We start from the raw sequence: 23471 nt of genomic DNA, 5'->3' as shown, positions 1-23471 counted from the left end.
AACCCTAGTCTGTAGTCACATAGGTGTATTTTCTCTCTCTTGCCTCCTTCACAAATGCAAAGCATTATTTTTATTTTAAATAACACAAGTTGGTGGAATAGCACAGAATTCTAAAGGTCATATTCCACAATGAAACACCTCAGCCTACCTTCTTAGGAATTCTTTCTCAGGGATCTTGCTTTAAGCAGATAAAAAAAGGAAAGGTGAACATCAGCTTGAGGTATAATGCGTTCTGAAATCTCTTTTGTGGATTTGCCCAAACAACAAAACACTTTTAAAAAATTAAACTTTGAACTTCATGAAAGAAGTTAATGAATAGGACTGGGAGCACAGTACTTACCTTACAAATCTGTGAAATGTGGTTTGAGGCAAAACAAGCACTGCACTTAAAAGGGTAGCAGAATACAGTTTTCTTTTTTAAATGAAAACTGATGAAACGAGTATGTTCTCTTAGCAATTCCATTCTGAACATACACCTTCCACTGGCTTTTATTTTTCCTATGTATGATCTCAAAGTAATTTTACTGCATCTGAATGCATTTTGATTTCTTGAATTGTAAAAAAACCATTAAACATGTGCGTACGTATGTAGAGGGGAAAAAGCAGTCTTGTAAAAGACCTGTCTTCCTCTCTGCTTTTATTGTGCTTTAAGTCAGTTATGTACAGGAAAAGGAGTCAAAAGGAGTTCACAGAAGCCTCTCTGCACAAAAGCTTATGTGAAAGTTTCTCAAACAGCTGCACCTGCATATCTCAGTTCTGGCCTCATGCAACTACCACTTGGTTGAAAACATCAGCATCCATGTCTTTTCACGCACTGAGCTGTCAGCCAAGGTATATGAGCCCTTGGTTATTCTACTGGATTGTTCAGTTTAGAGGGTTTTTACAGCTTCACCTGCTAAGCCAAAAGACTGCAAAAAAATTCAGCTAAAAAACTCAAAACCATTATGAATCCCATTAACTTTCTCACCTTCTTGTGCCTTTTGTATCTGTAATTGGAAGTCACATACAGAGAAAGAACTGTTTGAAAAATAATTACATAAAACTGATTTTAATCAAACCAGCATCACAGGCCTGCACAACTTTATGTCCCTTATTTCCATTTTTGACTCATTAGTCCCAAGTAAAAATGTTCACAGCCACAGTTATTGTTTTACCAACTCCTGCCAGTACAACGATTTATCTGGTGGCACCAAAGGAGCTGCTCACTGTGTTACAGCAAGGTTAAAAAAACCTAAACAAGAAATGGGCAGTTTAGGCCTTCATTTAAAAGGATTTCATGCTCCCTCTACAGACTGAGAGAAACCAGTGGAGAACTACGCCCTCAGAGAGAAGTGCTAAATAAAAACACACACAGTTGGCATAAGGCTTCTATTCCTTCCTTCAGTCCATCACAGGATACCAGGCTTCCACACCCTTTACTAACCTGGCTACTTACGGTGGTGCAGGCTAGTCCATGGTTTGTCTTGGAGAGAAGAGAGAAAGCATAGCCCAGTTCAGAGAAACTAAGAACCCATCTGTTGATTTTTAGCAGAATTTGAATCAGTCCTCATAACAGGAGGAGTTGTGAAACTGCAGCTGTATCAATTCATGTTGAAATACTATCAGGTGGCAAATACAAGTGGGCATTATCCATAAGCCTGCTTTCCCTGTTCCTAAAACTGCATGTTTTGGGCCTAAATTAGTTGTTAAGGAATAACCAAGATAAGTAACTAGATTCCAAAGCCTGTTACTGCTCACGTAAAATAAGGGAAACTATTATTTCTGGTTGCTGCCAATTTAGTGGTCATGCTTCACAAAAGATGCAGGTATGCTTTTTGCTTTGGAAAAATCTGTTCTCTGCAATTAAATAGGGCCTTAAAAATCCATTTAAAAAGCCACTCTTGGGGTGGATTTTTCTTTGACATTTGAAGTCTGATTCCTCAATCTGCAGCTCAGAACCAGAATACTTGATGAATGCTGTCATCCTTTAAGCAAAAAATTCTGTTCTCTGTAAGAAGGGCCATTAGGCAAAGAAGTATTTGACAGAAACACATAAAATGAGAATGCCCAAAAAGTAAAGTATATGTATGTGATACAGAAAACTAATGGAGCACACATGGAGCGGAGAGGACACTACTGTGTAAAGCATGTTGCTGTTTTCCCTGGTGCTCCTCTCCTTTCACGTGTAAGAATTAAAAATCTCACAGTATTTTTTTTGGCACAAAATATATATTAAATTAGCAAGTTTAGAAATTCTTGCAGCTTTCAGTAAGGAAGAACAAATGCAAGGAAAGTGTCCGAAGTCCACCCTGTAAAAACAGAAGTTTCTTCTTTCCTTATGTTCCTATTGGTTTGGTAATGTTCTGCTCAGCCCAAATGTTTCTGCTTTAAGGCTGTTCTTTATCTCCACTCTTCCAGCTGATGGTTGGGATTTTTTCAAAACTGCAGGAACCTAAGCAAGAAGAAAATACCCTGTGATTACATGAGAAGCTGCTCTGTATGCAGCAGAAGGAAATAAAGCTTCACAGAGGCCCGAACTCTGATTTTTCTCCCCTTATTTTCAGAACAGTGTCTCTAGCTTCTCCCTCCCTAATCCCTTCCAGCACATTCTTCCAAGCCAAAGTCAGAATGTACTGGACTTGGTTTTGAACAACATTTACGGATAATCCAGTTAACTGCAGCCATAGTCAACAATCCACAACAAACTACTTCAATTTGCCTCTTAGTGGCAAAGGAGGGGAGACAAGAAGGGGACTTATATCTGAGTCTCCCTTCCTTTGTCCCTTGTAGCAACTTAACTTCTGAATCCATTAATACATCCACTATAAATATTAGAGTGCAGACCAGAGGTAGACAATACAGTTCCACGAGTCCCGGAAAGGGCAGTCAACAGGGAAACTGACTCATACGTGCTAATCTAAAGATGGATCTCTTCATACAGCTTGCTACCATCAGCATCAATGACAAAGATAGCTGGCATGCATGTGAGGAGCTATTACAAACCTCAGACTGAGAGAACATCACAACCACGGCACTGCTCTCCAGACAGATGTTACGGATAGCACTTGACCTCATCCTCCTTTAGTCTTTTACATGACAGGAACTACAGATCCATAGTTAGGATGTGGGTGGGAGGACGAGGGCAGCATTTGTTATGTGTCTTGCTGTGAACAGACTGCTGTGGTAGCTGAGAAGGCAAATGAGGGCTGCTTCTACCATGAGCCTCAGCTTCCCTTGGGCTGCCAGGTGAAAGTAAATACAGCATGTCTCAAGGAACAGCCTGCAGCTTCACTTCCGGCCACTGCTGGGGCTTCCCACCTCACTCAATCCAGCTAGGAGCATTCTCTGTCAAGGAGCAAGCCCTGAGTTGAATTCCTCCATGCTTTGTGGCCTACCCCTCTAGAACAGCTTATTTCCTGCTTTAGAAATGGACTGTACATGCAGAGTGTGAGACAGAAACTCTGGCCAGCCATACATACGTGAGGAGGTAGTGTAGGTTCTAGGTGCCGCCCAAGGAAGGAAAGTAAGCGTCGCCATATCAGACCACTTCCCAGAAACATAATCCCCGTCACCAGCCAAAATATCCTGGGGTCCTACCAACAGAACATTCCCATTAGTCATGCAACCATCGCTTCACAAAAGGGATGACCCAGTGATAATCTCTACTCCCCACCAGTGTTCTCCTCCTTTATGGGAGGAAGCGGTAAACTCCCTACCACCAACAGCCAAAGCCTACCTTTGGGAAAAGAGCTGTTTAGGAATCACTGTACTGTATTCTGTTACTGTCCCGTGCAGTTTTCCTTCCTTCATCAGAAAGTTTGAAAATTCAACATTGATTTGAAAAGGAAGAAGTCTTTACTTTTTCTGTTTTGTTTTAAAGCTGGGACATGCAGTTTTGAAATTGTACCCTGCAGTTTGTACCTCCTCCTCCCTAGTTTAGGTATAAACGTGTATTGACAGTAGAGTATTTCCTCTGGTCAGCTGAAAATGCCCTGGCTGTTTGCCAGATACCCTTGGATCTGGAAGACAAAGCTGGTCTTTTCAGAATAGCTGATCATTAAAAAAACTTTAATACTACTTTATAGTCAGCCCTTATACAACCAAAAATTTGCCTTCCCATTACTTTTCCATGGATGTAGAAAAAAGGCTACAATATTGTGCAGGTAGCCATGCAGTTATTTGCTTACAAAAAAAAGTGACTGCATGAACACATGAATCACTGGAGCCTTGTCTGTGGAAAGAATGAAGGTGTAACAAATTTAAAATGCACCATAAGAGCAGGGCCCGCATTTCATGCTCAAAGCAGCACTCGTACCTTACCTCTTCAAGAGATGACTCCAAGTTCATACCAAATGCAACTCCTATGAGGCCAAAGAGAGAGACGGAGAAAGTCCCCATAGTCAGCTGCAAGTTCAGCCTCATCATCACATTACGGTGGCTAAAGAAGGGAGAAACATCTGTAAGGGGAACCCATAAATTGATTTGCTGCCTAAATTCTCAAATTCCATACAGCATGCACTAAAATAAAATAGTGAAAGAGAAGTTATGCTGGAATTAGGCAATCCAGTGAAAAAGATCATGAAACAACAGTACAAAGGGGCTACTGTTTTGACATTGCTGCATCAGGATACCTCTAAGGCAGCAGGTTCTGCCTAATCATCATCAGACTCGTCAGCATCTCTCACTTCTCAGAGGTGTATATACACAGAGTAATAATAAATTTCTGCTGAAGTTTGTGTCCTCTCACCACTAAGTTTATATGCCCATATTCACAAGAAACAAAAATTTATTGTTAACTTGCAAATTAATACACTTTACAAAAAAGCAGTTGGTTATTGCTGCAGACTATAAACCTGAGCCTCTTTGGGAGAATTCCATATTCAAATCTCCACAAAAAAGATTTTTGTGGTTTCCTGATACAGCATCCACGAACTGCTTCCACAGATAACTCCTCGGTAAAGAGGAGTCCTTGCAAATGCAAGCTACAATTATTTTTCAGTAAGAAATCTGACTCCTAATGAAAAATGTAGCATACAGAAAGAAAATACTTGCTCACAAGTTATTAATTCTTGTATCACTCCACAGAGTAATAATGTAGCTTGCAATGAACACCTGAATAGCCTAGGCAGAATCTAGCTAGTAATCTTTTCTGAACAGAATTTTTATATGCCTCTAAATCTGCAGACATTTCCTGTATTGAAAAGCTTCCCAGAAGGTTCTAAGACAAGCTGTGTTTCTACTGCTAGGGAAAACTGATGTCTAGTTTGCTTTATCCAGTTCACTGGTAAGAGAAGTGCAGCACAGCTGTGACTACAAGTCCATTCAAACCCTCATGAAGACAAAATTCTCCAACTTCCCTTGTAAGCAGATTTGAGAAAGTCTAGGTATTAAATTCATTAAATTCTGCTCAGCTTTTGGCAATCCAACAGGTCAGGTGGCTAACCTGTCCAGGTTGATGAAGATGATGCTTTCTGAGTCGTCAATCAGTACTCTGAGTTCACGAGCTTCATTTGCAAGATCTTCTGCTTGTCTGTAATAATTCTCCAACAGCAGCTCCATTTCCTCTGCATGGTCAATCCCAGATGTACTCTCCTGACTGCGAGCAACAAATTATATTTTTCTGGTTAGCTACATGTTGTATATACAACTGTAGTACTCATGTGTTAAGGCACGTAAGAGTTGTGGGGAACAAGAGCGCTGTTAGACACTAGACCTCAAAATCCAATCTTTTTGTGAGAAAATTCCATCAATTCCAACAGCTTAACATAAAAGGCATATTTTTATATTTATCAGCAGCTCAGCATAGGCAGTCAATTATTCTGAGCAGAGCAGTTAGCATCTGGTATGCATCAGGGCATGCACACCGCCACAAATCTTGGTTTTTCAGATAATACAAAGTTAGAAAGTTATGTAAATTTTATATTATTTATAAAGTTTATATTACTATAAATGTTTGTGTTATTCAGTTACAAAGTGCTAACAATTTTGACAGGAGATGCTTAATTTCTTGGTGCCCTCCAGTGGTGAGAACTTGTAACACTGCAGTCAAAAACTCCCAAGAATAAAACATAACCAAAAGTCAACACACAAACAATTACACAGTGATGGAGATGGTTTAAATGTGTATTAAAATAGTTAAAGTGCAAGGTATTTGAGCTATACACAGCAAATACTGCAAAGTGTTTTGGAAGCATGAAGCAGTCAAAGAGTGACCATCAAATGAAAGATCCTCCTCTCCTGCTAGAAATCTGTCCAAGGGACTTCCATCCTACTTCATGGTGCTACTGCTGGTGCAGCAGTGTTCCTCTAAAAGAGGAATGTATGTTTCTGGCATTGTGTAGATGAAACCTGAGCCACCTGAGATTCACAGGAGCTTGGAAATCAGCAGGAAAACCAGGAAGATTCTTCATAATTTTCTCTTCTGTGCTACGATCTCATTTCTCTAGAGAGACTGAAGTTTTTTAAGAATATCCTCCCAGCATTACTGACTGTTAAAGGAACCTCTCTGAAATGGTTTTCCAAGAAAATAAGTGGTATGGCTTATGAATCAACCCACATAAGCTCCCTGAGGACCTTTAACAGAGCCCCTAGTTTCTCTCTAATGGGGCTAAGCTGATGTGAAAGCCCTCCAGACTCTGAGGTTTTCGTCACATGGAAATGAGAGCAGTTGCAAACTTGAAAGCCTTAGAGCACTATCTGCTGTACTACAGATTCAGCTCAAAGTCTTATTTGATGAATATCTTTAAATTTACATCAGCTCCTCTGATACACAAAGGGAAACAAAGCCATAAAGATGCAGAAGGAACTGCCACTGGATATGCTTTCATTAACTGGCCTCCATCTGCCTCATGAGTTTTCTACAGTCTGCTGTTCCTTCCCAAAAAGATATGAGGTCTGTCTCATCCTATCTTTCTGGGCTCAGCTCACCACTCCTCCTGCAAAAGATCTCCTATGACACCTATATGCCTAACTGGGCATATGTGCCAACTAACATATGCTCGGGCTTCCCAAATCCATCAAATACCACACAGCATTTGCATCAATCCCGGAGCAAAAAGAAGCTGTCCACACACTGCCAGCATGCTTGCAAACATGCTGTCAGGGCTGGTGCTTTCCAGTGTGCCTTGTGTACAGACCACCTCGCTGCATCCTGCAGCACAGCTCCAACACTCCTCACATAACCTCACACCACCTCTCCTACCCTTGTGCAACAGCGTCTGAAATAAGGGATGACTGGGGGTTTCTCCTGACACGAGAGTATAAGGTGACATTGGGATCTTTCCTAGATATCCCCTACACACTACCTACCATGAGGCAACAAGAGACTTGTCAGCAGACTGCATCAAGTCCAAAGAAAGGCTGTGAGCAAAACCAGGACAAAGACCAGCTGCTGGCTCAGGAGCAGCTGGAATTCAGAACCCTCGCAACACTGCTCCAACAGATGCATTAGAAATGCAAATCATGTCCCACTTTTGGAATGCTGAGTTTCTGCTGCACATTTAGACTAAGCTCTGCAGGGCAAGAAACTATCTCCTGATTTCACACACATGCTACTGTGAATAGTATTAATACCCACATGCAATGAAGTTAGGCAAAATTATTATTCAGCAGCTTCACAAAGAACCCCGAAAGGTAGTTTCTGTTACCTGCTTAGACACAAAGCATGTCTGTATGCCCCAGACTTAAATCCAATTAAGCCCCGAACATATTTGGATATGATATACATTCTCTTTCTGCTTTTTAGTTTTTATTAAAGTGACCAGTGCTGCTGCTGCTGCTGGTGTATGCTACACCTGAGAGTGTAGGGCCTCTTTCCTTCATGTTCTGCTGGTGAGCAAAAAGCTACAAGCAAAGTGTTCAGAACACTTTTAGTAAAGGAAGTGTGGTGTCTGACCTATTCAAGACAAGTTTTAAGAGCCTCTTTCATTTTTCTTTTGATTAAACTGAAGAAAATGCTCCCAGGAAGTGCTGATTTATATTGAAAAATAACAACATTTGCTTTTTCTGCCATCCTGCGCTCATCCCATCACATACCTGATGAGCTGGACTGTTATGCCAAGAACTATTTGTAACTGCATAATATGACCAGTGATAATGGAGTTCCTCTCCAAAATGTCAAATACAGTGATTTCTGAAGTAACAAGTACTGGGGCTTTAAAAAACTAGAGCATATTTTTCTTTTTTTTTAGCAGGGAACACACAGTTTGGTGTTCAAGTTACCCTTGAAACAAAATTCACCGTTAAAAAAGTGGTTTCAAAATATACATACAATACTTGTGGATCAGTCCATTTAGATAGACAGAGCTCTTCTATTAATTCGTCTTCATCTAAGATCTCCAGAATTGTTTCTTTGAAAACCTTAAGATCTGTTTCCAGTTCTGACAAGCTGAAGAAAGAACAGGCAAAAGGTCAACTAATCCCCACCAGCATCAGTGCACAAAGGTAATCTCTAAGTGAGTTTGCCAGCCAGCACCCTCACCAGTTGGAGTGGCCAGGGAAGACTTTCCTGCAGGGTTCTAAAAGCTCCTTCAAAATATTCTCTACAGGCCATACACTTAGCAGTGGAAGTGATCTGTCTGGGGATCAGTGAGGTGCAGACACACACTAGAAGGGATCCAGATGTGTTTTCTGGGTATATTGTAAGTCAGAAAAAACAATCACTCTGTGAGCATGTAGCAAGTGCACAGTTGCACTGTCATTTTAGAGAGGCTAACACATGAAGGACCAGTGTACCAGTAACCTTAAAGCATAATATACATACAACACTTAAAGCATAGTTCCAAAGGTTTACATTATGGGGAATGGTTTCAGGTTATTTTGTTCTCTTAGGTATTACTTTGTTCTGTCAGATGATATTGGAGAAGCACAGTTGTACTTCTGACAACTCGGAATATATTTCCCTTTTCCCTCATATCAACAGGTATTTCATATACAAATTTTTACACTTACAAACAAGATGCACAACCCAGCATTACAGTAACCTCGGAAATTAATATTAGATACTGTTTTTCTAACATTTCAATGCACGTCATTTTCTACTGTCATCTTCTAGACTCTTCACAGCTTATTCTTATTTACCTCTTGCCATTCTGCAGGAGAATGTGTAGTTTACTCCTATCCACAGATAAAAGCTTGGGGTCCACTAGAGCTTCCAGTGTCTCAAGGATCTGAGGCTGCAAAGTGTTAAGTCTCCCCTGCAGTTTGCTGATCTAGATAACAACATGATCCTTCATAAGAATTAAAACGATTCATTTAGAATGACTTGGGCAACTGACTCTTGTCTCTCAACACAGAATTTACAGTAACGAGTAGTTAATACAACCTGCTTTCCAATGCCTGGAAAATACTTGCTATATAGATACCACTTTATAAGACAAAGCCACTGCAAAATACAGTATTTAATAAAAAGTGAACTGAAGTCCAGTTGACAACCACACTAATAAGACTGATAAAGCTAATACACTATTGCCTAGAAATGTTACATTAGCATTAGCAAGCACAGATTTTTCATGACAGCTAGGAATCATCATCTGACTCGTGCTCAAGAGGCCAAAAACCTCAGCACTTTTATGTGACTTCCATTTCAGCTACAGCACATCTCTAGAATGGAACTCTGACTTATTTTTTAACTGTCCAAATCATGGTGAAGCCGTCACATCCAATTAGCACTTTATTGTGAAGGGAATGAAAACACACGTACACACAAAACCGTAAGAACTAAAGCAACAAAAGTCAAAACCAAAAAAGAGCTCATACACGAAGTGCAGAACACATACGCAAATGTGTATGTGTAAATATTAACACAAGAATAAAATCATACTGTCCCTTCCATGAAAAAATAACTTCCCAAACAATTTAAGTAAAAATCAGATAGCTCACCCAGTACTGCAGGATTGCTTCTATGGCTCGGAATTCAAAGGGCAGAGAATATGTAACCAGCTGACCTTCCCCAGCCAGCTGAGATGCTAGCTGACTGAGGAGCCAGTGTTCCAGACTCAAATTACGATAATCCAGTATCAGCAGAAACTCTGGTGTTATCACAGCCTTCAGGAACTGAAAAAGAAAGTACATGCAAGGAATCTGAAAAAATCTCTCTGAAGGTTTGTCATAACTCTGTAGCACATTTGATATTTGGGCTGTGATAAAACAATTCTTCTAATGTCTTTTCAGGCACAAAAATAACTCAATCTCATGCTAATAGCAAATGGGCTCAGACAGAGCACTGTGCCAGGGATTAAGAAGGGCTCCTCACAAGCTTTTATTTCTGTGACAATGTTAGTGATGACTCTCCTGTGCTCAACCAGGAAAATGGTCATTAATATGTACTGTTGGTAAACTTGTACTTGCGTGCTACACAGAGCTCCAAAGACACATTTACTGCTGGACTGTACGTCACAGAAAGCTGGTGTTAAAAGAACTGTGCAAGAAAATGAAAATGCAAGACAGGGTTTACACTCATTTAGAGGGAAATGATTACCTCCATTCTCATGATGATTTTGTTGTTCCTAGTTGCAATGCTCATTACGTGTTGAAATCTTAAATCTCGTGCTTGAAGACCCAATTCCTGGTACAATTCTGTTTTCTTCTTTTCTATCATAAAAGTATTTTTAGAAGAAGACATTTAGAGGACAAGCAGATATGCTCTGAAATTATATTTTAGTGTGTTACTAAGTCCCACCAAAAAAAAAAAAAAAAAAGCAAAGCTGTGCTATCTCTAAAACATTCCTCCCATTGACTCCTCAATGTAAGTATTTTCTACAAAGTTTAGAAGACTGTATCTTGAGTAGAAAAATTCTAGATATAAGTGAAAAAGTTGGCTGCAACAATTAATTTCATGTCAGAAATTAGTGACTCATTTGAGAAAGCACTTGTAATCCTACAGGAAGGGAAAGACAAGACTGAGAAAGCAGCATGCTGGTCAAAAAGGAAAAGACAAAGCAAAAATTACCTTCCTGTGAGAGACAGTAATATGTTATTTTTAAAATATTATTTAAAGGTACACAAAAATTTTAACAGTAAAGATGCTATGAAGACCTAATACGAGGCAGCAAACAGAGGAAATGTTGTGACATCCTGAATGAACACAGCGAAGTATCCAAAACATAATTTTTTACTCCATGTAGATTCCCAATTAGGCTTTTCTGTATTGGACAAAGAAAAAAGGCAAACAAAACTACAATGAAAACTTACCAAAATAGGTAGTATTTCCCTCTTTGTCAAACTTCATCTGGAGGAATAGAAAAATTATTATTTTTTTCACAGAACCACTATAAAACAAGAAATCAATTTCTAAAGTTATTTGCACTTCCATAGAAGCCCAATGGATAATACATTATGAAGAGAAAGCAACTTTTTATGCCCTCTATTCACAGTTCATCCCAATTACACAAAGTATTACACCAAATGGCCATATATTTCACTGTGTTTGTCACCAACTACCTGACCACTTCAGGGCTGACCAAAACTAAAAGCATGGTGTAGAGGGGCAAATAGCTTTCAGTCTCGTTTAAAAAGGAGCATAGAGAGAGCTTGTTCTTCACCAAATCCTACGTTTGCTTAGAATTGCAGCTATCAAGACACAGGCCTAATATTTCTAAAAGGCATTAGGAAGCCTTGACAATCCTAACAAGACACCTTCTGACTGCAGCAGTTCCAAGAGCTGACCTGCCTTCACGATTAAGAACCTGATGCTGGACCTTAGAAAAGCATCTTGGTTGATGCTGTGTACCATAACCGATCGTCATGTCAGAGTACCTCAAAGCAGCAATTTAGAAGTCGGGGTGTTCTCCAAGACACAACTTCATCTGCTTTTATGATGCTTTAAGAGTTTAAAAAAAAAAAAAAAAAAAAAAAGGCAGAAAAAATGAAGAAAGGGAAAGATCCCCATCATCTTGCAATCTTGCATAAAGCGCCCTCGCAGGTGGAAATGCCTGCAGGAAGTACTTACCACTGCAAAAACAGGAGACACGCTGGCTAGGGTGGCCTGGGAGGTCTCTGTGGGGGCATGTCGGCACAGTTCACCTGGGGGAAGACAAGACAAGCTGTACGCCCAGCACGCCGCACTTGCCCTCTGGCGGCGCGGAGCCCTGCCCGCAGCCGCCGGCACCGCGCACGGCCACAGGACTCCAGCAGCGCCGCTCATCACAAGGCCCCGACGAACCCGACGCCCCAACGCGAGGGGCGAGGGCACGGCCCGGCCCCGCACCCAGCGCGGCCACTGCCGCTCTGCCGCCCCACAGCCCGACCCGACCCCGTGCCCGCTCACCGGCCCAGCGCAGCCCGCGGGCGCCCGGCGGCACCGCCGCCACCGCCGCGGGCCGCTCCCTCTGCCAGGCGCGGCCCGGCGGCAGCCCCGGGGCGGCCCGCGGGCGGGACCCGCCGCCCGCCGCGCCCGCCCAGACCCGAGGAGCGCAGCAGCAGCCGCCGCCACCGCCGCCCAGGGCGCGGGGCAGCAGCGAGACCCCCCGCAGCATCGGCCCCGCTCCCTCCGCTCCGCTCCCAGCGCGCAGCCGCGGCGAGGGCGGAGCACCGAGGGTGACGGGTCAGCCCTGCGCGGCCGGGGAGGAGCGGGGCCGGGAGAGGCTGCCCCAGAGGGGCCGGCCCCAGGCTCGCCGGCTGCGGGCGGAGAGCGCCGAGTCCCGCCGACCCGCTGCTGTGTTTAGCTGAAGTATCCTGTTCCATCAGTGTCCTGTTCACAGCCGTTGCTTAATATATGCACAAAGCCATGATCTGTGAAATCTGTGAAACCACCCCCCCACTCAGCCTTGTGCTCGACCCCACTGAGTTTAACTGGATTTTGTGCATGGTGATATGTGAAAAAGGGGCGGGGGGACAGCCCAAGAGCCCCGCGAAGCACGCCTGAGCTCCTCTAACGAGGTAGGTCCGAACTGAAAACTCAGTTAAGTGGATAACTTCTTTCAAGGACATGAGCGTTCTTCAAATCCCACCTCCAGAAGCCCTCGGTAACGTGAGCGCACCTTGCTGTCGCCGGGATTTTCCCTGCCGCATTCGGCCACTTCCTGAAGATTTTACTTGTAAAATGCGCTGGTTTTGTGTTTGTTTTTCTTTTTTCTTTTTTTTTCCAAATGCAGAGCAATTCTGTCCCCAGCAAAGGTCTTGCAATTAAATTCCCTTGCCCTGCTTCTGTATCCAAAGTAGAGACAAGCTGGTTGGTTGAGATCTAAAAGTTTAATTAGTAGCGTACTAATAGCTTCCGCTGTTATATATTCCTTTTAAACTGCAGCAAAAGGGTAATGCAGGTAGCAGGAGTATCCTTTCTTTGGCTGGTTCTGCTGAACCGTGTAAATTGACATGGAGGCAAAGCCTGTGTCCAAAGCCCTGCAGCGGGACACGTTATCAGACTGTACTTACAGCACTCATTAATCCTTAGCAGGGAAATAAAAAAGGAAGTGATTATGCCGTTAATGAAATGATCCGTACAATGTGGCTGCTCCAAGAGGAGGGCACATGCCTAAATACTGCCCGGAACACAGGTCAGAGTTTTGAAGACAAGGGGGTCAGGGCCAAATAGTATTCTCAGCTGGGCTGTAAGTTAAAGGTAAGTCACTCGAGGGCCAGCACTGTCCTCTCCGTTCCTGCACCACATCACCTGTTCATTTGTCTTACTGTTTGTACATACGTACCTTAACATACATAGACGAGCCTTTGTCCAAAGTGGACGGATATGTACAGAATCAGAAGGGTGGTTTATGCACACCTTGCACAAAGATGAATGACCTCACATGGAAGTAATTATATAAAAAAGTTCCTCAGTAGTTATACATACGATATATATCTAGACTGAAGCCACCAGAGGTTTTCAGTTTCAGGGTAACCATGCCTGTCTGCAAATGTTGGCTGAAAAGGCTGAAATCCACTTGGACAGAGTATTCTAGCTCTATTTTGGTTAATCTCAGCAGGTGGCAGTATGTGCAACACTAATTTAAGACTCTCGGATGTCAGAGATACTTAAAATTTGGAAATACCAGACAGCACAGAAAATACCTCAGGAGGGCAGGAAACCAATGCACACCAGTGCTGGCAACATAGGAATGGCAGCCTATGTTGGTTCTTCATGTTGGAATGCAAAAGCTAGGGAAGCATCTGAGGGATATCTGCCCGAAATGTACATTTAATGAATGTGCAGGAAGCCTCACACAGCTGACATTTCATATCCCTCAATACAAAAAGGAGAAGCTACTGGGTTGATCTGTTTGTTTTCCTTTGCTCACCGGTTGTTCTGGCTACTAAGTGTTGGAAATAAGATGATGTAACTTCACACCGAATATATATTGATACAAACTCTGGTATGTACGATACAATAGGCTAGTGTACCAGGAAGCACTGGTATTGTATGTCATTATAGCTCCATTATCAGTCACCATTGCAACTGTCTGGAAGGGCAGACAATAACCAAGTATCACCTCTGTCTTTAGAGGTGAAGGCAGCATGGTGCGAACTGGCACAGTTATGAAGCACAGACAGAATGTCTGATTTCATAATACTGTCGATAAAAGATAACTGGAGATCTAGAACTGCCATCTATTTGTTGCAGTTCTAAATACCAACAAGCAGCTTGCTGCTTCTGCTGTAGGCATGTGTCAGGTATCCAGTGTGTCCTGCAGTGCCAACCTTTGGGAGTGGTTTGCTGTATTTAAAAAAAAAAAACAAAACAAAACCAAAACAAAACACAAAACCAAAATAAAACACAAAACCAAAACAAAACAACTGGGTCAGGCTCATGTGCTGTTTGTTGGAGAAGCTCCCTGACACAAACTGGCATGATGGCTGTTCTTTATTTAGCTAAATGCAAGTACAGCTCCAGCACAGACTGGCTTAGTCATGGAACTGCCATCTAAACCACATCCCCCAACATGTGCTTGTTATGTGACCTCAGGGGATCCTGGCACACGACCTGACAGAGGTGGTGTCATGCACCAACCTCATGTAAGATGAGAGGTCTGACATCACTCCATCATAAAGAGATAATGTATCTCTGCATTTATCTTAATCGTGTCAGTGGCTTGAGCAGCTTGCCTCCTTACTGTTGAGAATGTGAAAGGAGATTGCTTAGAAACTGAAACAAAATAGCAGGAATAAAAGGCCAGACCCTGGAAAGGCTAGGACAAGCAGGTTGTTATGAATCAAGGCACTGCTATCATGAGCTGAAGTATCTAACCTTTTCTTAGCTTTGGGGCAGTGGGTGTATTTAGACGAGGTGGAAAGCGTGCTGACTTTGTACTGTATTGGAAACACTGTTTTGATTTGGTTTGCTCCTATTACTGAAGAAAATATGTTTCATTCTAAAAAGACTGGTGTGAAATAGTGGGCACTGTCGCTTTTTAGGGGCTGGATTTGAAGGTGTTGCCTTAAGGGTAAGAAAATGATGAGATTCCGCTGCAGCACAAGTAAAGGGGTAGAGGGCAGAAATGCAAGCAGCTGGATTTGAAAGATGAGATCTTTAGGGACACAGCTATTAACTATGTAAAGGTTAAACTATGGGCAAAATTCTGCATTGCAGTTTTTCAAGGGATTCATAATATCCCCCCAGTTTTAGACAAAGATTTTGTCCACCACTTAAAGGCTTTTTTAAGGTTAGCAGTGCTCTGGTACCATTTCAGGGATATTTTATTGCAATCCATAAAGTGACTGTAACTAACGTGGCAATAGGTAAAAACCAACAGTATTTTGGAGTAGCACAAGTGTGAGTGCACAAGGAAAATATTCAGTGTCTTACACCTATATCAAAAATGTTAAGTGATTGCAAATTAGGCCTAAGATCATCAAATGCGGCAGAATCTGACACAAAATAGCAGATAGTTGACGTATCACTGCTTCAATGCAGACTGGTGTGAAGGTCATGAGCATTTTTGGTTTTTACACAGCAGCATATATTTGTTTAATAAGAAAAAATTAATTTCACGTAGCAATAGATCAATGTTAAACAGCATTAATTCGAGGATAGTAAATGTTTGGTTCTCCCCTTTATTAGTTAGAAGGAAACCAGCAGCAAGCAGAGAAATTTAGCTGTTAACCAATAACAGTAGCATGTTTGACTTCCCTCACCCTGAAATTGCTCTTTTTGTAATGGTTAACTGCTCTGTTGTAACTCACAGCAGGGGGGCAATTTTCCCATCAAAGGAGGTAAGATAAAAGGATAGAAAATTCCTTCCATCACACGTGTTAGAGCCCATTTGGAAGAACAATCATTACAGTACACTAAACAATTCCAGGTAGGAAGGTCTAGTCCAGTTTTAGAACTTGAGACTGTCATCGGAGGAAAGAGGTTGTTAAAAGAATTATGTTTGAATGTAAGGCGTTTTCCTCTTTTAAAAAGTTTCTCTCAGGTTTTACGGCTTCTTGCACCCACGGTGCGCCAAAATCCAGTGGGGGCGATGGGCCGGCTCGGCGTTTCCCCGCTCAGGGCGGCTCGGCCGCCGGCCCTTCCCTTGAGGAGGACGGGCGGCGGTCCAGGAGAAGGAGGCAGAGCCCGTACTTCCCTCCTTCCCTCGATCCCGTGGTCCCGTTCCCTCTGCCCTCGTCGCCCCGCGCCCCTCTGCCTGTCTCTGGGCACGCCGCCCCCTCGCCCTTCTTTCCCCGGTAGCTCCGGGCCGGGCTCTCGCCTGGCTGGCCACACGCGGGATAAAGTTTCCCGAGGAAACCAGAGCGGTGGCACTTTCCGTGACGGCATCACCGGAGGATAAAGACCCTGGGAGGCCGCGGGTCCCCCGCAGTCCATGTACCTGCTGCGCCGGGTCGGTTTCCACGCCGTGTTTTTCCGCCTGGATTGGGCGTTCTCCGCGTTCACCTCCTCGGGCGCCCCGAGCGCTGGTTGCCTGGGAGGAGCCGCCCTTGACAGGCTGAGCAGAGCTGTGCCCAGGCCCCGGGGGTGCTGTGATCCCTCCTCCGCTTCCCGGGAGGTGTGCCCATGTGCCCGGGCCCCGGCAGGGAGTTGTCAGGGCGAGAGGGGCGCCCGGGCAGGAACCCTCACCCGAGCAAACAGGTGCGGGCAGCTCGTCCGTGTGGCTTGGGCTGCGCAGGAGGTCTGAAGCCACCGAGCATGACTAGTCCTGGCACAAAGGGCTCCTGGCTCTCGCAGCCGACGGTGAAGAGCGTGCTGGTGTATCGCAACGGGGACCCTTTCTTCCCGGGGCGCCGCATTGTCATCAACGAGAAGAAAGTGTCCAACTTTGATGTGTTCCTGAAGGAGGTGACAGGCGGTGTGAAGGCGCCCTTTGGAGCTGTGCGGAACATCTATACCCCCCGGGGTGGGCATCGTGTCCGTCAGCTGGAGGAGCTCCAGAGTGGAGAGCAGTATGTGGCTGGTGGCAGGGAAGCCTTCAAGAAACTCAAGTGAGTGGCTAAAAAGTAACGTAACATTTATATGGAACTTGAATATCAGCATTTGGGGTTTGGCACTGTGACAGTACTTCAGAGGATCCCCCATCACATCCCTTTTATTAGGCATTGCGGAAAGCGAACATAAAGGCTGTGACCCAAGGCAAAAGGAAAAGAGCTTTAGAGGTGAGCCATAGAAAGGCTGCTGATACCATCACTGGCATATGCCATCTCCTTGGCATGACAGTACAAAAGGAGAAACAGCTCTTTAACCTGCAGGACATGTGGCAATGGCACTGTTGTTGTGATGCTTGTGCTTAACTGAAGGGCTGATATCAGTATATGTGCTCAGGAGTAACTGGATGAAAGCTGTAAAAAGGTGGAGTGTTGACAGTCCTGCTAGGAAGTTGATGAGCCTGGGAATCTAATTCCCCGTGCTTCCTTTCTAGTTTGTGTGGTTTTTTAAAGTCCAAAGTGTTCTACCCAGTTATCCACGTCTCCATCACTTCTGTTAATTTTGCGTAGGCATGTTTTAGGACCAGAACAGCTGAGTTCCTCCTGTTATTTCAAAGATGACCACTTGCTTTCTTTTTCCAATCTGGACACCAAGAATTAAGCTGACAGTTTCTTTGTTTTTTAGTGAGTCACTGGAAGAATAATGTGGGGGAGGTCTGGGCTTTTAGGTGTTTTTCCCAAGTGGCTCTGCAAGTGAACAGTAATGGTTCTTAATTCTGGCAGTGAATTTTATGGTCTCAATTGCCTATTATATGTTGTCTTCAGTCTTTGTGGGCATTTTTTCTGCAGCTGGATTAAAATAAAAAAAAAATCTCAAAATTAACAATCCCTTTCTGGAGGTGGTTGAGAATTTATATACTGGACTATCAGCTCTACAGGGTCTTCCTCATCTTGGTTCTGTAGAGTTACGGACACTACATTTTTCAGGAGAGCTCATTATGAGCTCATGTTTCATGACAAAACTCTCTGTCTAATGAACAGGATCTCTATCAGCACCCTTACCATTTCTGTCACCAGCTGCTTCTGAAGATTTATTGAAGCTTCTTGTGCTTCAATGGCAAAGCTGGAGAGAAAGATGTATGACTACATCTGTAAGGCTAAATATAGGCCCCTTTCTCACAGTACTGTCTTCTATGTGAAATGCGGCTCTCAACCCTCAAGAAAGATCTGCTGTATCTTTTTGGTATTAAATCCTATGAGTCTGTGGATGGCTTAAAGTTGTTAGTTGTCAGCACATCATGTTACGCCTCCCTAAATGTGTTTTGGTATTTGACAGGCTAAAAGTAAGTGGGTGTTTGGCATTAGGATGCACTCTTTAGAGAATTGAACACTCTGGATTTTTTTTTTGTGTAGGAAAAAGCATTTATTTTTGTCAGTTCACACTTTGTGGTCAGAGTTTTATGGGGAAAGACCTTTTCAGACTGTTATGGTTGCAACATACAAACAAGGTAACTAATTTTTAAGGCCAACAAAGAGAATACTTTAAGAAAAGCTAACCTAAAGTACTTGGTAAAAGCAGCTGTTTTATATAACCCTTTAGAGTATGCCATGGTCCGGTGATGTGGGGAGAAAAAATGGGTTGACTTGAGATCTTTTCCATGTCTACATTCAGAGTTGGAGTTCTTCATTATCAGTATTTGTTTATATTATGCTGGGATAGTTTTCTGATAGGAATTGAAGGAAGTAAAGGAAAGAGTGTATATTTGTCTGATGTATCACAGGCAAACATAAAGCAGTTGCAGCTGTGAGAGACCAAGCATCTGCCCTGAAGGATCTGAGTTGGTCTGATGGCAGTGAGAAGTTGGAATAATTTTACTTTTTTTTTATCTCCCCCCCAGTGAGGCTTATTGGACATATTCATTGCTATGATAGACTATGCAGGGCTGGACTTGGAAATCGAGGTCAGTGCCACTGATGTGTGGGAGCCGTGGGACTGTAAGGGAGAGAGTATCCAAGAAGAAGCAGAAGTTGAAAGTGTCACTGTTTCTCTTCAAGCAGTGCATTTGTTTCTTCTCAGGTGCCTTCCACTGAGAATGGAATCTTTTTCTTTCCAGTTTGCAGTGAATTCTAGACTAAACTGCACTTACCTTTAGTGTGTGAGCCTCTTATCATTTCATGCCCTGAATCTTAACATCTTGGGATAGATAGCTCTGAGGGTATATATTCCATATAAACTGCTGATATGTTTAATTTTTTAAAATAAATATAAATCAATCAGCATTTAGAAATTCTGCTCTTAGGAAAAATACATAGAAATTTTCTTTAAACCAGGAATTATTACTCAATGTTGGGAAATTTTGTGGTATATAACAAGTTTTGCAGCTTGTTTTGTCATTTACAGATGTACCAAGCGAACACATGCTTTTTGGTCTATATGTGGTGACATGTGTTGGTGTATTGTAGTTGTGATGATGAGTAATAATGCATATTATTATTACCTGCACCTGTCTGAGTTCATCCCCAGCTCTGAGCTTCCTGAAAGAAAGCTGCCTATGCTGGACCGAATTGCGATTTCTAGCTTTTTTTCAACATGCTACTTTACCTTCCTCCTTCCTTTGCCCATTTACTTGTATTTGTGCTCATTAATTAATGGTAGATTGTCCTCTCTCCAGGAGTGTCACTTTAAACAACACTAGTCTCACCACTGGCTTGGCTAGTCATCGGGTGGAAGTATTTCTGGTTTCTTAGCAAATGAGAATATTTTTGTAAAGTTTTTGGTCTGGAATTTTTTTGAGTGCTGCCGTCCAAAGAAAAGCCTTTGGCCCTATTTAGAACTTTTCAGATTTGCAGATCCCTGAAGTACCTGGACCTCTGCATAGTGAATTTAAGCCTTTAACTGTGTATTTGTTTTTCTTTGTCATTTTTATTAGTTCTCCTCAAAGTAATTTACAGATGCCCAGAAAACAAGTCAGTAGCTGTTCCTATAGGCTGTTGGAATCATTTTACCTGAGGCATTTATTTCTTTTCAATCTTGCAGGCTGCAAGACCTCTTGGTTTTGGTCTCAAGAGAATGTTCCTTTTTATACTGGGAAGCTTAAAATATTATCCTACCTTACTACATTTACCTTTTCCAAAGCATTGGCATGCACTTTTAAGCATGACTTGGAAGCCTTGCTGGCTCTTCCTATCCCCTTACCCTGAAGCCTTGGAATCCTTGTGACCATGCCTTGTGGCACCTTGATAAATGATTCAAAGAATGAACAGTGCTTTTTTTTTTTTCTTTTTTTTTTCCCCTTTCTTTCTTTCTTGGTTCTACACCTTTGTTCAGGTCCCACAAATTGTCAACTTCAGCCAGGCAGGAAAGTTTCTTCTTGCAAACAAGTGTTATCCTAGTCATTAACTACAGAACATGACATTAATGGAGGACTGCAGATATGTTGAGAACTCTGAGGTCTTTTGATGAGCCTTCACTGATGCTTGGCATTAGGTATACCTGATTTCTTAAATAAGGCCTTCTACTCTTAAAAGCCTGCTAAAGCACCCATGGTTTTCCACTGGAAGTGGGAGCAGAGATGACAAATGCCAATTACCTAATGCTGGGTTAGATGCTCCCAGCACAAAATAGATGCCCCAGCCATTGTTGTTCCCATGTTTAGCTTTTGGCAGAAGGTGTGGCTGTACTGAGTTACATCTTATCTCTTCTACAGCACTGAGAACTTGAAACATCTTGCAGTACCAGGAGCTACTGAGAGCTGCATTCGTGAGGAGAGCTGCTCTCATGGCTCTCAAGAGTGCTGAGAAGGAAAAGGAGAGAGCATGGTCTGGGTACCTGAATAGTTGCCTATTTGCCAGTCTGTGGGTTACTCGTGCCTGGAGACTTGTTTAATTCCCTTTCTTTGGGAAAGCAACGTACAACTAATCCATCAGTGCGTGTTTCAACTACCACTTTCATGTTAATGCAATGTTTTTAGTGCGAATGTTTACTCTCCATTACATGGAGACCAGTATTGTTTAAATAGGCGTATTTGTTTGCTTGTCCAGTTGAGGCTTGTATTTTGTCTATTCATAAATCAGTCATGAAGATTCTATTGGTTCATCCAGCCACAAGAAATGAGTGTTCAGATGTGGCCACATTCTGTTGAAACACAAGTGGTGTAGATCGTTTTACACTTTAGCTGATGCCCTGAGTTAAACTCAGGTGTGGAGGAAAACTTTAGATCTAGCAGAGAGTTACCGTGAGAAACTAGGAGGCAAGATGATGACTTTGAAAACTTGGGTAAAGTGATACCGTGCTGAGATTTATTGATCTGCCTCACAGTAATATATGAGCTTCTTTCTGAGGAGGGGTTTACTGATGGCCTGTTCTAATCACCAGTGCTTGGTTCTCCCCATCTTTTGTATTAGCCCAGAGAGCTACCCTTCAGATTTATTTTAACCGTCTCTTATTAAAATCTTGAATCACTTTTCTGTTATTTTGAGGCATGACAAATTTTAAAATTTTCATGTGTGAAAGAAGTGTAGAAGTACTTGTATTGTGTAAGTTAGATGCTTCTGTAAATGATCAAACCTGTTTTCTTTCCACAGCTATTTGGACATTGGAGAAACAAAGAAGAAACCTGCTGAAGTCAATAATGAGGTAGGATGTCTGAAATATTAAACAAGTAAACCTGCAGTTAATGTCAGTGATATGCCTGCATTTATGCCTGATTTTTCAATATATGCTAATTGTATTTATTAATAATACAATTATCTACCATTCTGAACATATTTTTTCAGTGATTATTACTCTGTTGCACTGAGCACGATGCACTGTCTTCTGCTCAGCTTTCTGAATCACCACATTCATTTAAAAACTCAGTGAGGAAAAAATCACCTGTTTGGTGATCCACCATTGGATCTAGTCATAAATCTGAGGGTGACTTTTACATGCAGAAAAGATGGTGGGAATGAGAATTTTGGGAGTTTTGGAATAGCAATTTTTCTTCAAAACTTGGTATTTTCTCTGGAGAAAGAACACTTTTGTTTGAAAAAAATCACACTTAGTTGAAATGCTTTTCCCAGTCACTGCCATTGTCCATTGTAAACTTATAACTGTGTGACTCTGCATTATTTTTACTGTTTTACTGTGCATGGAGATAGCGATGATTCCCAACAAGCATTTGAATTACAGCTTCTGCCTGACAAGAAGCATCAGCTCACTTGTTTTTCAATTTCTTTTGCCTTTTACTGTCCAGCAATTTAGTGGTTTGCATAGCAGGTGTCTTCAGACAGTAGGACACCTTGTACTAGAAGACCCTTAAAATGGCCCTAACAACATTTACTGTGATACTCATATACTTCTTGTTCAGAGGCTATGGAATACAACACTTGCATTTTATAACTGAGTATAACTTTGTAACTTCCATTTTTTTAAATGGACACAGTCAACAGGAAGATCAAATTCAAGCTGGATATTTAGTATACTACTACAAGTATGCTGTTGGATTTTTTTTCCAATTTGTTTATTTACACCATTGAGCAGAATGTTGTAGAGATGGTTTTGTTGGTTTTGTGTAGCCATTACCAGTAGTCTTCCTGTTGTTTTGAGTCTTTTTTACAAAGGAAAGAGGCAAATCTTTAAAAATTGAAAAAGTGAATTAAACACTGGTGAGGCAGCAGGGTTATACTCTGTTGCTGATGTGCATACAAAACTGAGCAACACACTTTCGTATATTATCTAAGCTTTCTATTTTCAACCTCCAGTATTTTCTTATTCCAGTCCTGAGTCTCCTCTGATCAAGTTTTCTGGATTTTGCTCAAAATAGTTACTTGCTGGGTACACAGACGGCAAAATAAGTAGTGATCTAAGTAAGAAATTATAACTGGGAATGGGCAAGGAGGGAATAGTTAAAATGTTCGTAGCAGTATTGCACTTACTTGAACCTTCAACATAGAAAACGTAGTTCTGAACCAAAAAACCCTCTCTTAGGATGTATGACCAGTCTTTACTCTTTTTTTTCAGAATAACTGAATATTTGGATAGCTGAAAAAGAACTTTTGAGAAAATTGCTTCTAATTATATCTGAAAATGCAGTGTTTTACCCTGACTATTAGGTGTGACTTCCCTTAATAGTGTGTGGTGTGACTAATTCCATGTGCCCTTTGCTGAGAAGGTAGTTGTCTTTGTGGAAGACTCTTGACAAAATCTCCTGATCTGCTAG

General features: G+C 42.1%; 2 protein-coding genes across 2 annotated transcripts in view; one reads left to right on the top strand and one right to left on the bottom strand.

The window, feature by feature from the left end:
* Nucleotides 1-581: 581 nt before the first annotated feature.
* On the bottom strand, nt 582-12452 carry MRS2 (magnesium transporter MRS2). Its single transcript, XM_050308908.1, has 11 exons — nt 12245-12452; nt 11927-12000; nt 11170-11206; nt 10457-10569; nt 9859-10032; nt 9058-9188; nt 8249-8365; nt 5423-5575; nt 4300-4417; nt 3459-3572; nt 582-2431 (listed from the first exon to the last, which is right to left on the bottom strand). Exons 1-11 carry the CDS (start codon nt 12450-12452, stop codon nt 2324-2326), a joined length of 1347 nt encoding a protein of 448 aa, XP_050164865.1. The 3' UTR covers nt 582-2323.
* Nucleotides 12453-16963: 4511 nt separating this feature from the next.
* Nucleotides 16964-23471, top strand: part of DCDC2 (doublecortin domain containing 2) — a 63502-nt gene continuing 56994 nt past the window's right edge. Inside the window, exons 1-2 of the mRNA XM_050308892.1 lie at nt 16964-17331; nt 21856-21907. Coding sequence (XP_050164849.1) covers nt 17039-17331; nt 21856-21907 — 345 coding nt within the window. The 5' untranslated portion in view covers nt 16964-17038. The remainder of the gene's footprint in view (nt 17332-21855; nt 21908-23471) is intronic.

This window comes from Myiozetetes cayanensis, unplaced genomic scaffold, assembly GCF_022539395.1.
Source record: "Myiozetetes cayanensis isolate MyiCay16 unplaced genomic scaffold, myiCay2020 scf1, whole genome shotgun sequence".
Lineage (NCBI taxonomy): Eukaryota > Metazoa > Chordata > Aves > Passeriformes > Tyrannidae > Myiozetetes > Myiozetetes cayanensis.
The sequence above is the reverse complement of the archived record's forward strand: the minus strand, read 5'-3'. Positions and strand labels throughout refer to the sequence as shown.

Bases quoted from the DNA above. Each gene is read 5' to 3' on its own strand.
- MRS2 (XM_050308908.1), bottom strand. From the start codon at position 12,452: ATGCTGCGGGGGGTCTCGCTGCTGCCCCGCGCCCTGGGCGGCGGTGGC. The intron at 9,189-9,858 runs GTGAGCTATCTG...GTTGTTATCTAG, and splicing joins AAGCAATCCTGCAGTACTGG to ATCAGCAAACTGCAGGGGAG. The intron at 2,432-3,458 runs GTATGTATGGCT...CTTCTTGCTTAG, and splicing joins AACCTACACTACCTCCTCAC to GTTCCTGCAGTTTTGAAAAA.